This window comes from Physeter macrocephalus, chromosome 4 (assembly GCF_002837175.3).
Source record: "Physeter macrocephalus isolate SW-GA chromosome 4, ASM283717v5, whole genome shotgun sequence".
Taxonomy (NCBI): domain Eukaryota; kingdom Metazoa; phylum Chordata; class Mammalia; order Artiodactyla; family Physeteridae; genus Physeter; species Physeter macrocephalus.
This window is the reverse complement of record NC_041217.1, coordinates 103354868-103367071: the sequence shown is the minus strand read 5'-3', so window position 1 is coordinate 103367071 and position 12204 is coordinate 103354868. Positions and strand designations below refer to the sequence as shown.

General features: G+C 41.6%; 1 protein-coding gene across 10 annotated transcripts in view; it reads right to left on the bottom strand.

Annotated features, from left to right (window-relative positions):
- TGFBR3 (transforming growth factor beta receptor 3) overlaps positions 1 to 12204 on the bottom strand; it is a 222653-nt gene that overhangs the window by 46922 nt on the left and 163527 nt on the right. For 7 of the 10 annotated variants that reach the window (XM_055084470.1, XM_055084464.1, XM_055084467.1 and 4 more), the window contains 5 exons: positions 9433 to 9622; positions 7125 to 7462; positions 6543 to 6695; positions 3441 to 3581; positions 3103 to 3261 (listed from right to left, as the gene is read on the bottom strand). In XM_055084470.1, the coding sequence (XP_054940445.1) occupies positions 3103 to 3261; positions 3441 to 3581; positions 6543 to 6695; positions 7125 to 7462; positions 9433 to 9622 (981 nt within the window). The remainder of the gene's footprint in view (positions 1 to 3102; positions 3262 to 3440; positions 3582 to 6542; positions 6696 to 7124; positions 7463 to 9432; positions 9623 to 12204) is intronic. The other 3 variants (XM_055084466.1, XM_055084469.1, XM_055084471.1) reach the window with 1 other exon arrangement.

The window sequence follows — 12204 nt, the reverse complement described above, 5'->3', positions numbered from 1 at the left end:
TAAAGCTGGTCTTCAACCATGGGCCAATAGCCTCAGAATCCTTTCAAAGGCATGAAGATATAAACACACTTTCCATTCTGAAATACCCAGGGGAAATCCCTGACATTGCATGGGGCTTTTAGGCCACAGCACTATTTTGAAAGATCCCTATGTGGTTAACTGCAAGATGCTAAACAATGAAGATGACTGTGATAATGACATTTTGTTGTGCCTTAAAGCTTAATCCTTGAGAATAGTCTTATGAGATATTTTCATCTTCATTTTATAAATGGAGGAAAAACTGAATACACAGGATAGCTAACTTGTTCAAAATCATATCTAACAAACACTGGGTGAAACCAAGGCTTGAGCCCAGGTCTTCTGAGCCCGTCTATTTTCTCTTCACTATTTCACTACAGCTACAGGGTCAATTCAAGCCACCCATGATGTGGCCAGGGAGGGTGCTTGGTAAGAAGTCTTTCCAGGAAGTAGTATTTGGTAGTCTGAAAATATTCACACTTCATTATTTTTACAGTATTTCCAAAAATGAGATATTTAATTTTGGGAAAATGGCAAATTACATATACTCTATTTTTAAAAGTGGCCTTTAACATGAACTCAGAACCCACAATGCAAAAATGTGTGACAGAAGAAATGCAAACCTCTAATCTCAAAGAAAGTATGCAATGGCAGAATGTCTAAGGTATTCCAAAAAGTTGTTTCGATGAGAGGAAAAAAATCGTCAACAAGTCTTTTCCTCTGAAATGGACCAGCAATGAGTAGTGGCAGGACTCTGCTGCTCACGCGCTGTGAGCACTAAACCTTGGTTTCTCCCCCGCACAACGAGGGCACTAACACTGACTAGATACGGTGATTGTGACAATCTGTAAAGTCAAAATTACATGCACACAACACAGTTCCCTTCTAGTTAAGAAATGCCAGCTGTTATTAATAGTATTAGTCTAGATTTAAATTGGGTGGGGTTATATATAGAAATACATTCTTTTAATTTCCCAAGACAAATGAACTAAAAGAAAAGCTGCCAACTATGTGACCAACCATCACCCAAGGATGACCAAAGACCAGGTGGCAAAGCTGATAATGTCTTGGATTAAAGGAAGAGACTAGGATCTAGAGGAAATAGAAGATTCTGGGAGGGGATGTGATAAGGATGACCATAAGAAACATGGAAATATTTCTTTAAACCAAGCCAATGATTGGGTAAGTTTTATTTACTTTCCCCAAATAAAAATTTTATTATTAGCAGTGGACTCCAAACTGGGAAACAAGGACTAGGCATAGCTGCTATCCTATTTAGCAAAATATTTACAGATTCTCTCTCATATTTCAGGTGGTTTAAAACAACTTTAAAATAAAGCAGTTTATACCATTTTCCCCCTCCCCAGATTCTCTTCAATGTATTACTATGTATTATTATCATGTATAATGATATTTAAAATGGTATAGCAAAAAGATTTGGTTCACTTTTTTCTATCATTTGACCATGTCTTTGATTAAATTTAATTATGAACATATAGATGATATATAAATGGGAAAATAAGAATGAAAAAGAAAATGAAGTTCAAGCAAGCCAACACTGGGGGTGGCAGGGTGGGGAAGAAAACCCAAAACACCCAGGGTAGGATACATGAGGAAGATTTAAGGCAGCAATGCCATAGCCTGGCAAAGCCAGGCACACATCTGGAAAAGAACAAACTGCAATGAAGCAGCACCCCTAAAACCCATAGCATAACAGCAAACCACTGACCAACCACACATGTGGATTGTGCAGCCGGAAAAGCAAGAAGAAAACAACGCATCTTGGATTAGGAGAGAGCTCTGATTAGGGACAGCATGTAGAAAGCAGTACCTTTTCCCCAGCAGAGAAAGAAGGTATACCCAAAGAAAGACAAGATCTCTCAGAACAGGGAATCAAAAAGGAGGAGACGATCCAGGAAAATGTCTAGAGCCAGTGGGCTCCATCCCAGAATCAGTACAAATGTGAGTTATTTGTCTTCCTTAACTAAAAATATGTGCACTGAAGTCACTTTTAATATATGGAAGTATCCCATTTTGGCCCCTTAAGCTTCTCCCTCCTGCCACAGTGAAGGAGAACACCAGCTTGCAGCTCAGCACCAAAACCAGCTCAACAGAGGACGACTTCCATGTAAGACCAGCAGACATTCTGGGGCCATGAGGATATTGATCTTCTCTAGAATCCAATCTGTGAACTTGGATATTTGCACTGCTAAGAGGTTACATTTTCTCCCCCTTTCAAATGGTACATTGAGGATAGATGATAGCATCCAGTGGATAACAAACAGTGTGGGCTCTGGAGCCAGATGGGCTGAGCATGAACTCTGACTCTGAACTCTAGTAGGTACTAACTGTGTGACCTTAGACAAGTTTGTGCCTCAATTGCCTCATCTACAAAATGGGGATATTAATAGTCCTGTCACAGAATTGCTTCGAAGAGTAAAATACTACAATACTTATAACTGAGCTTGGCACAAAATAAATCTGTAATAAATGTTAGCTGTTGTTATTTCATTATTACCATCACTACCTAATATTTTTGTAGTCATTCCAAAGATTTATGTTATGTGTGGTTATTACTGTTATATATAGGAAAGAGTTTTAATGAATTTATAGATACATTTAGATGATGATCTAGAAAAGCAATTTTCATGAGATACAGTAACACACAGTATTTCACTCAAAAGTATCCACAGTTTAAAAGATAGTCTCTGAGGTGGTTTGAAATTTTCCTTGGTTAATCCTGATATTGCAGCTACTGAACAACTGTCCTTAGCAAAAATGCTAAGGACAAAGTAAGGACAGGGCTTCATTAGAATTCACAGTGCTGATTTTTTTTTTAAAACATTTATCCATTCATCTACAAATTATTCTCTCCGTTTAGAATGAACGTAGTGAATCCTGAAATTTCCTGCTTTGGTCAGAAATCGAAGTGGGAGCGTTTTCTAAGCCACGTCCTCAGGCAGAGCTGGTCAAAGCGGTGAGGAAGAGCAGGAAGAGGTCTGCCCCAGATGCTTTCACTCATGCCCAGGAGCTACTACAAATCTACGCTAACCTAACAGCCCAAGGCTAACATTTGGGTCTCACCTCAACAAAAACATGTCCGTTCTCTGCCACAGAGAAGACCCCTTGGGAGGGCACCAGAAAGAGATCAGTGTTGTACAGCTCCATGTTGAAGGTGACATTTCTGTTGGGTGGGTCCTGGAAGCTACTGGGATTCCCCACCTGCTGCAGGCTACAATTAAACTGGAAAAAAACAAAAACAAATAAAAAACACAGATGGAGATAAATCACAGTCAAATGAAGCTTGTAGCTCTATGAGCTTTAGCCTTTAACATCTGATTTTATTTTCCAATAGTCCCTGACTAAAGCTGACCAAAAAGACACCGGTCTCTACAAACTACCTACTACAAATAAACACATACCACCACAATTTCAGGTCGGCTGAAGAAGGAAGTATCTCCTTCATCCGTATCTCCCGGAAATCCATTATCACCTGACTCCAAATCTTCATAACCATCTGGCCAGCCACTACTATCCCCAGGGGGTGGAACCTGTATTACAATCTAAAAGGCAAGGAAAGCACAATGTTATAAAAACACCAAATCACGTGCCTTTGGTTCTACCTCACACAAACACCCATGTAATAATTCAGAGGCAAACTGAAAATCTGACTTAAAAAAAAAAAACCAACTTCAAGTATTTTTAGGACTTCATCCTCAAAGAGATGAAAAAGAAGAAGCCCAATGCATGTTCAAATTAAGATTTACAGTAAAATATGTATTTTCCCTTGTGACAAAATATAAATTATTTCAAACAGTGGGAAAACACCAGACACTGAAACGGGATTGGATGGGGTTGTCAATAGGCTCCCCTATACTGTGGGGGGGTGGGAAGGGGTTCTCCTTAGGAACCTTTAAATTGAAAACTCTAAGAAATACTGATTTGGTTAATCCAAGGAGTCCTGGAATTTGTATCTGTCAAGATTTGCTCAAGTTTGGTTTGAGTTAGAAGCAAAGGACCTGATGTTTACTATTGAGCCATTCTCTACTTACTTTTACTCCTGCACTCCTCCTTCTCCCCAATATATCTTTTTTTAAAAAATAAATTTATTTATTTTTGGCTGCGTTGGGGCTTCATTGCTGCACGCGGGCTTTCTCTAGTTGTGGCAAGCGAGGGCTCTATAGGCATGCAGGCTTCAGTAGTTGTGGCGCGTAGGCTCAGTAGTTGTGGCTCACGGGCTCTAGAGCACAGGCTCAGTAGTTGGGGCGCACGGGCTTAGTTGCTCCATGGCATGTGGTCTCTTCCCCAACCAGGGCTCGAACCCATGTCCCCTGCATTGGGAGGTGGATTCTTAACCACTGTGCCACAGGGAAGTCCCCCAATATATCTTTTGTTTGGTGTATAGATGCAGGAAAGAACATCATGTTTTATGCCATGACAACCTATCTTAACACTGGTTGAAATGATTATTCCTAGGTTAGCTCCAGATAAGATGAAAAAATTCACCCAAGGACCAGGACTCCATAAATTAACTCCTAATTTCTTTGCATATATAGGATAGTTATACTTTTTGTTTGATTTTTCACTCCACGTCCTTAGATTTTTAATATGTTGCAAAACAAAAATACATATTAAGTCTGAAAATTACTACAAACAATTATAACTGGAAGAAATAGTTAAAGGAGCCACTGAAGAGGTGAATGGGAAGGGAATGAAGGAAAACTGCCTCTCTATTCTTTACCAGGCCCTCAAAAGAAAGTACTGATGCAACTGAAGCAAGTTAGGTTATGACTTAACCTATCATAATTTAAAAAAAAAAAGAAAGAAAGAAAGAATGAATATACCTTTCTCTTCTGAGGCAGATGGCACTTTTTTTTTACTTAACAGACTGATTACCATGGCCTCTTATTGGCATTAATTTAGACAAAAGTTTAAAATTCCAAAATCAAGTATACCAGTAATACATGACATTCATTACATCTGGAAAAACTGGATAACTGCAAGAAAATTAGTGTTGGAATTGGCAGAAGAGGGTTCATCATAGAAGTCAAAGGTTAATAAATGATTTCAGGAACAAAGGGAGAGTAACTGCCGCTACCTAGAGTTGGGGGAAGATTAGTGGACGAGAGGTCCGGAAGCTGGATTCAGTCCTGGCTCTACTGTTAATTAGTCTCTCAAATCCAAGCAAGTCTCTTAACTCCCTGGAGTTCCATTTCCTCACCTGTGAAATGAGGATGTTGAATGAGATCAGCTTAGGGCTCTTTCTAGCTCAAACATTCTAAGATTGTCTGAGGAACAATAACCTTGGCTCACAGGAGAGTCAGTCTCCACATGAGCCACACTGACCATAGAGCCAGTCTCTTCTGTGGCTAGGTTGAGCCTATCTGTTGACTGGCAGTGGAATAAACAGAGCAGTCGGGGCCTCCCCATGCCAAGCCAAAGCTGGGGTAGGCGCTGAGTGCAGACACACACCATGTCAAAGCTGGACACAGGGATCTTTGAGCCCTATTTCTACCATCAAAAGTACAACTCAGGGCTTCCCTGGTGGCGCAGTGGTTGCGAGTCCGCCTGCCGATGCAGGGGACACGGGTTCGCGCCCCGGTCCGGGAAGATCCCACATGCCGCGGAGCGGCTGGGCCCGTGAGCCATGGCCGCTGAGCCTGTGCGTCTGGAGCCTGTGCTCCACAACGGGAGAGGCCACAACAGTGAGAGGCCTGCACACCGAAAAAAAAAAAAAAAAAGGACACCTCAAATTGCAAAATTATCACTTTAAAGTCCCTTTGAAATTTCATGTTCAAATTCTTTTAACATTCACTGTTAAGTGTCCATCTCTATAAGAACAGATTTAGATGAATCTGTTCTGACAAGATTCTGACAAGAATCATGTCTGGAAAGTGAAGGGTAGCTATTGCAATGGATTATCATTGGGGGAATCTGTGGAATCTCTCTCTGGGTAAGTTCAAATATAGAAGATTTTCTTCAATTTAGGGTCCTTCTTAGAGATGGAGAGAGATTTAACACTTTCTTGAAGGACCTTTTCAGACTTCTCTCTTTTGGTTCTTTTGTTCATGAGGGAGGGAGAAGTTCTCCTACTTCTAGACAAGACTCAGATGAGGCCAGAGAGACCACGGCTCTGGTTAGCTCAGTTGTATAGAGGTGCTCACTCATAGCCCAAGGGCTTGGATTTTATCCTTATGTGGACCAGGCCATCCGAGCCTGCAGCTTAGCCAGAGAAAGTCACAATCACCTTGCCGGTGAAACTCTGCCAAGAGGAGATGGAAGGAAGGGTGGGAAAGATCACCAGAAATGCTCCAGCCGAGAAAACAGGGCCTCCCAACTCCCACAGACTCACCAACAAAACAAATAAAAAGAGTTCAGGGTCATACTACATCCCATTTTGTTGAGAACTGACACTTGGCTTTGTTCAGACCCTCCTCACTTTCCTAGAAGTCTTAAGACTAATTTTAAGGTAACACCCAGCAAGGCTCTGGCAAAGGGAAAGCTCTGTCCTGGAGAACACTCACGGAGTTGTAGTAAACCACACCATAAGGGGCTGATCGCCGGTGCCGAGTCCCACAGCCATTCAGGGGAGACTCCAAAATGAAGTGGGTGCCATTCATCTTGGCCTTGCATGTGGGATCCAACAGGGTGAGCTCCATCCCAGAGTAGCCTCTGGCCTGAAACAACAACGACCGAAGACATAAACAACAACGACCACAGGCCATTCTACAGCATGCAGTTAACACATTTTGCCTGGTCTTCCAAGTTGCAAGTCCAGGCCTTCCAAGTTGCTGGAGGCCTGCACTTCCCCTCCCCCCTTACCTCCTTTCAGCCTACCATCTCTCAACAGCCCCAGAATTGTGTTTGTTGGCCTTCGAAATTCAATAGCAAAATATTGACACACAAGGATCTGGAACCCCCCTCACTGAGAACAACAGGAACCGGGTGAGAATCACAGCCAAGGGGAAGTGAGCCCGTCCAACTGAGAAAACAGTATCAAATCTCTGGAGTTCAAAAGTGAAAGAGCTGGAAATAACTAACACAGACTGAGGCAAGATGGGGAGGGAGGTAGCCTTCCCTTCTCTCCCTTAAGAAACTGCACCCACCTGAAACGAATCTTTTTCTATAGCCACAGTCATCTTTTCGTTGTCACATTTGACTGACAGGGCAACATCCATGCTCCCCTGCACCTCCTCAGCCTCTCTGGGACCAGGAAACAGCTGTATGCTGGGGATGACAGGGTCCTTTGGCCGAGGGATCCCATCTTCTCCCCCTTCCTTCCAGCCTCTCCTGGAGATATCGGGGAAGGGAAAGGGGAAACCTCCATTTCGGCCTCCCCTTCCCCGGATGCGCGGGTTGTCCAGGGCAGGCAGGGTGCCAGGGTCCAGCAGGATCCGTAGCTCAGGAGGGATGGTATGGACTTCCTCATCTCTCATCTCCTCTGCTGGTAAGAGAAGAAGGCAAAACATCATCAGTGTTTGATGCCAGGGCACAATCATATCATTAGAGGCAAGAACAGGAGAAATTAGCAAAGAATGGGCATGTGTAAAAATTACTCTTAACAAGCAATGTATAAAAGAGATGAGGAGTCTGGAAGCCTGAATTCTAGTGCTGATGTTCCTTCTAACTGGTTGAATGGCTTTGGGGTAAGTGGCCTACCTCTCTGTGCCTCAGTTTCCCAATTTTTAAAATTAAGAGGTTGGATTAGATCAGTGGTTCTCAACTTTGGCTGCACGTTAAAATCACTGTGGGAGCTTAAAAAAGAAAATCCCTATACTCAGGCTGCATCCCAGGCCAATTAAAAACTGAACTCTCTTTAAATCATTGTTTAAAGCTCCCCCCATGTGATTCCAATGTGGAGCCAAGATTAAGAACCACTGGATTCGATGATTTCTAAGGTCCTTCAAGCCATACAAATCTACTATTTGAATAAGTTATGTGGGACAATATAATTCCATTCAAATGCCAATGAAATACTTTCCTTGAATCTAGAGATTCTTTAGAACAGTTTCTCTGAAGATTTCTTGTAACAGTATTGGTATTTTGAAATGATTTTGCTACCTCCTTTCTGAGTGCTAAATTCTTTTTTTTTTTTTTTTTTTTTTTTTGCGGTACTCGGGCCTCTCACTGTTGTGGCCTCTCCCGTTGTGGCGCACAGGCTCCAGACGCCCAGGCTCAGCGGCCATGGCTCACGTGCCCAGCCGCTCCGCGGAATGTGGGATCTTCCCGGACCGGGGCACAAACCCATGTCCCCTGCGTCGGCAGGCGGACTCTCAACCACTGTGCCACCAGGGAAGCCCTTGAGTGCTAAATTCTAACACGTATCTGGGTACCCTGGCCTTTTAGAACCTAGCCCCAAAGGAAGAAAGAAAAAGCTGCTTAGGCACAGTTCTTCCTTCAAAGGGAGAGACATATTTCCATACAATCCATACTCATTATTCTGTCATATTTTCAACAATTTAAAGAAAAATAATTTTTCCCAGTATTCTCTACATCCACTATCCAAAGCCAACTGACATATGCTTGAGGTCAATCCATCTCAGTGGGAGTTGGGAATAAGGATGACAGTGGATGTTGGCTCTCCTTCGATACTATTTTTTTGAAAAGGATGGCACAGTCGTATGGGTCCAAAAGAAGTCAGAGGTTTGGAGGTTTTTAATTTGTACTTTGATTTAAAAAACCCTTTCACAACCACCCTTCGAGGTGGGCCTATTGTTTCCCTCATATGACTGAGAAGGAATCTGAGGCTCAGAGCTTAAGCAACTTCCAAACAGTGAACAAATGGCAGGGCTGGGACTTGAACCTGTACGCCTAACCTTCATTCTACCGGCACTGCACTCAGTAGTGGTACTGTGTGGTGAGCAAGAGGTCTGGGGATCAGAAAACCTGGGTTTCAAGTCTTACTATCGATCAGATTCTGCAGAACCTTAAGAACTTGTTAAGCCTCTGCTTTCTCCTCCATCAAAGTGGGATAATAACTCCTGCATTCCCTCTGGATGAATATGAGAAAGCAAGAGCGCTCATGACTATTTTCCTATAAGATCCAGCCTGAACTAAGACTTCTCTCCTGCAGGCCCAACCCCTCTGTATCTCAGCCAAAAGTGATCATTAGGCACCTCTGAGAAAAGAACCCAGGATAATTTATCCTTAATATAAGCACAGCGAAAGTGATCTATAACTAAGTTTTCCAACACGCAATCAACTCTGTTACAAAAAAATCTATATTAAAGATAATTTCCCCAAAATAATCTAGCACAATTCTATATATCTTTCAGCTTTATAGTGAAAAGTAGTGAATGAATCATTAAAATTTGCAACAGAAAAACAGCACCATATAAGCTGAAATGAGAGTTCCTCATTGGAAAACTCATTGGGGGGATATTTTTTATACAAATAAAAAAAAATCATACTTACCATTGTTTTCAAGCCGAAGATGAAATCTGTTAGCCACAGGAGCCACTGTGTATGATGTTATTGGACTACAGCCATTGTCCAAAGCCCACTTGACCAGACTCTCTTGGGTTGAAGGAATGTCATCTCTTATTGATTTGGTCATTATCATGGATCTTTCACTTTCTTTCCCAAAGCCAATACTGTTAGGAGCCTGAAGATAATAGTAAAATTTCACTCATGAGTGTATGAAATTAAACAGTACCTTAATATCTGAAACAAATAGATTCTCTATTGTGTATGAAAGAACGATTTACTCTTTTGATCCCTACTTTCCTTGGGCTGAGAATACTGATGTGAAAATCTGTAACAGCAGATTAAGAAACATCTACTCATGCTGACTGGTTATACCATTTGGGTTGCTTATGTTGATACAAGTGGCATAATCATTTTTGTCATTGGTTGATAAACTATCATAAGCATACCTAGTATGTCACTACAGAGTTAATGTTTAAATTATTAACACACACACCAAATATGATACCAAACTTTTCCTTATTTTTATTTAAAATTATATATAAAGTATACAGGTATGCATGTTATATTTCCCCCAAATCCTATACCCTAGAGTTAAATGAAAGAAGGCACAACTTAGTTACTTCACCGTGGAGACTATTCCACCTCTGTAAACTACTGAATTCCATACGGTGAAACAGTCAATGTTCATACTTCATTTATAGTTTATGATCAATTTAGGAATCCTGTAACTGTATACATTTGCCAATTCTATTAACAGAATATGCTTAGATTTTATGGCTTAAAATATTAATTAATTAAGTTACCATCCCTCTAAGTACCAATACTTCACAATGGTGTGTTAGTTTCTGCTTTATAACAAAGTGAATCAGCTATACATATACATGTATCCCCATATCTCCTCCCTCTTGCGTCTCCCTCCCACCCCTCTAGGTGGTCACAAAACACCGAGCTGATCTCCCTGTGCTATGCTGCTGCTTCCCACTAGCTATCTAATTTACATTTGGTCGTGTATATATGTCCATGCCACTCTCTCACTTCATCCCAGCTTACCCTTCCCCCCACCCCGTGTCCTCAAGTCCATTCTCTACATCTGTGTCTTTATTCCTGTCCTGTCCCTAGGTTCTTCATAACCATTTTTTTTTTAGATTCCATATATATGTGTTAGCATACGGCATTTGTTTTTCTCTTTGTGACTTACTTCACTCTGTATGACAGACTCTACGCCCATCCATCTCACTACAAATAACTCAATTTCATTTCTTTTTATGGCTGAGTAATATTCCATTGTATATAGTACCAATATTTTTATCAGGCAGTACAAGTAACTGTAAAATTAACTTTCACTTGGTAATCAGTTACAAACTTAAAACTGAATGACAGAAATCTTTCCAGGAAAGGATATAAAAGGACTGAGTAACAAGGACATGGAAGGTAAATTTCACATCACCTTCTGATCCTACAGCAGTGATCTTCTCAGATGGGGAGGGAACTGAATGCTGCAGGGGGCACCCCAAAGGGAAGTCACCACATTTTCAACAACTGCTCCAACAGGGCTGGAAGGCCCTTAGAGCAAGCAGATTATGCCACCTCATGCCATATAAAAATCACTTTAATTCCCATGCCCAATTATTTTCTTCTGCATACATGCAGCATTTTTCCTAAATTCCCCATTTGTTTCCCATTCTGTTTGCCCCTAACATGACTAAATATTAATCCTTTCCCACTGTAAAACCATAGAAGATTCACAGCCTCTAAGTTCTCTTGGCCTCTCTGGTTGTGAGATATTGGCTGAGGACACACATTTTCAATTCAAAGCTTAAAGGATCTCACCCAGTATATTTTTCTACTACCCAAAGTGCTTATCCGAGGAAAAAGTGCCAGACTGGCCAGTCACAATGATGCATGCAAAGGGACCAGAGAGAGCTTTAACCAAGTTCTGTAGCCATTTGCAAAAAAAAAAAAACACAGTTTCACAGGTTTGGATTATTCTATTCTTACTGGGATTCAGAGAAAACTCCTTCAGAGAAAATTCCTTAGGGAAAGGGAAAGAAGAGACGAAGGGAGAGAGGGAGAGAGGGAGGAAGGAAGGAAAGAAGGAAACTACAATGAAGTAAAGAAGGATCCAATTTGTTCTTAGAACTTCTTATTCACTGAGTCAATAGCATTTTCTTCAGCACAGCTTTTTCCAGCCTTTCAAGGCAGCCTGTTGTTTTGACTGGCTGGAGTTGCAACATTGGCCTAAACAATACTGCTTGGCCTCATCTGCACTAGTCTTTCGTGTTGTTGGACAGCTGAGAAAATACTGTATTTCCAGAATACTATCATCATAACTGCCACCTATCCTTTTTGTAACAATATGGAATGACTTGTTTACACCTTTCCACATTAACTCTAGGAGCTGTCAGTACAACTCATACTGATTACACCTCGTGACTTACAAGGCTAGAAATCTATCTACGCATTTGTAAAGCAGCAAGGTTTGGGACAATGGCATGCAAGTTGGTTCCCGGCAATGAGTGAATACCTCATCCTGTATTTCTGGGAGTCCCCAGGCTTTTCCAAGGCCTCAGTATAGCTACTTCCTATGGGAGTGTTCAAGGAGGTCTCAAATACCACCGCCATTTCCCACTTGTATCTTCACAAAGGATGATGAACTAAGTAGAGTCTGAGTGGCTTCCCCTCTCTCCCACAACCCAACACACCTGCATCAAAACTGCTGATGTCTGGGAGGGGGCATATGGGGGAAGGGTTAGGCAG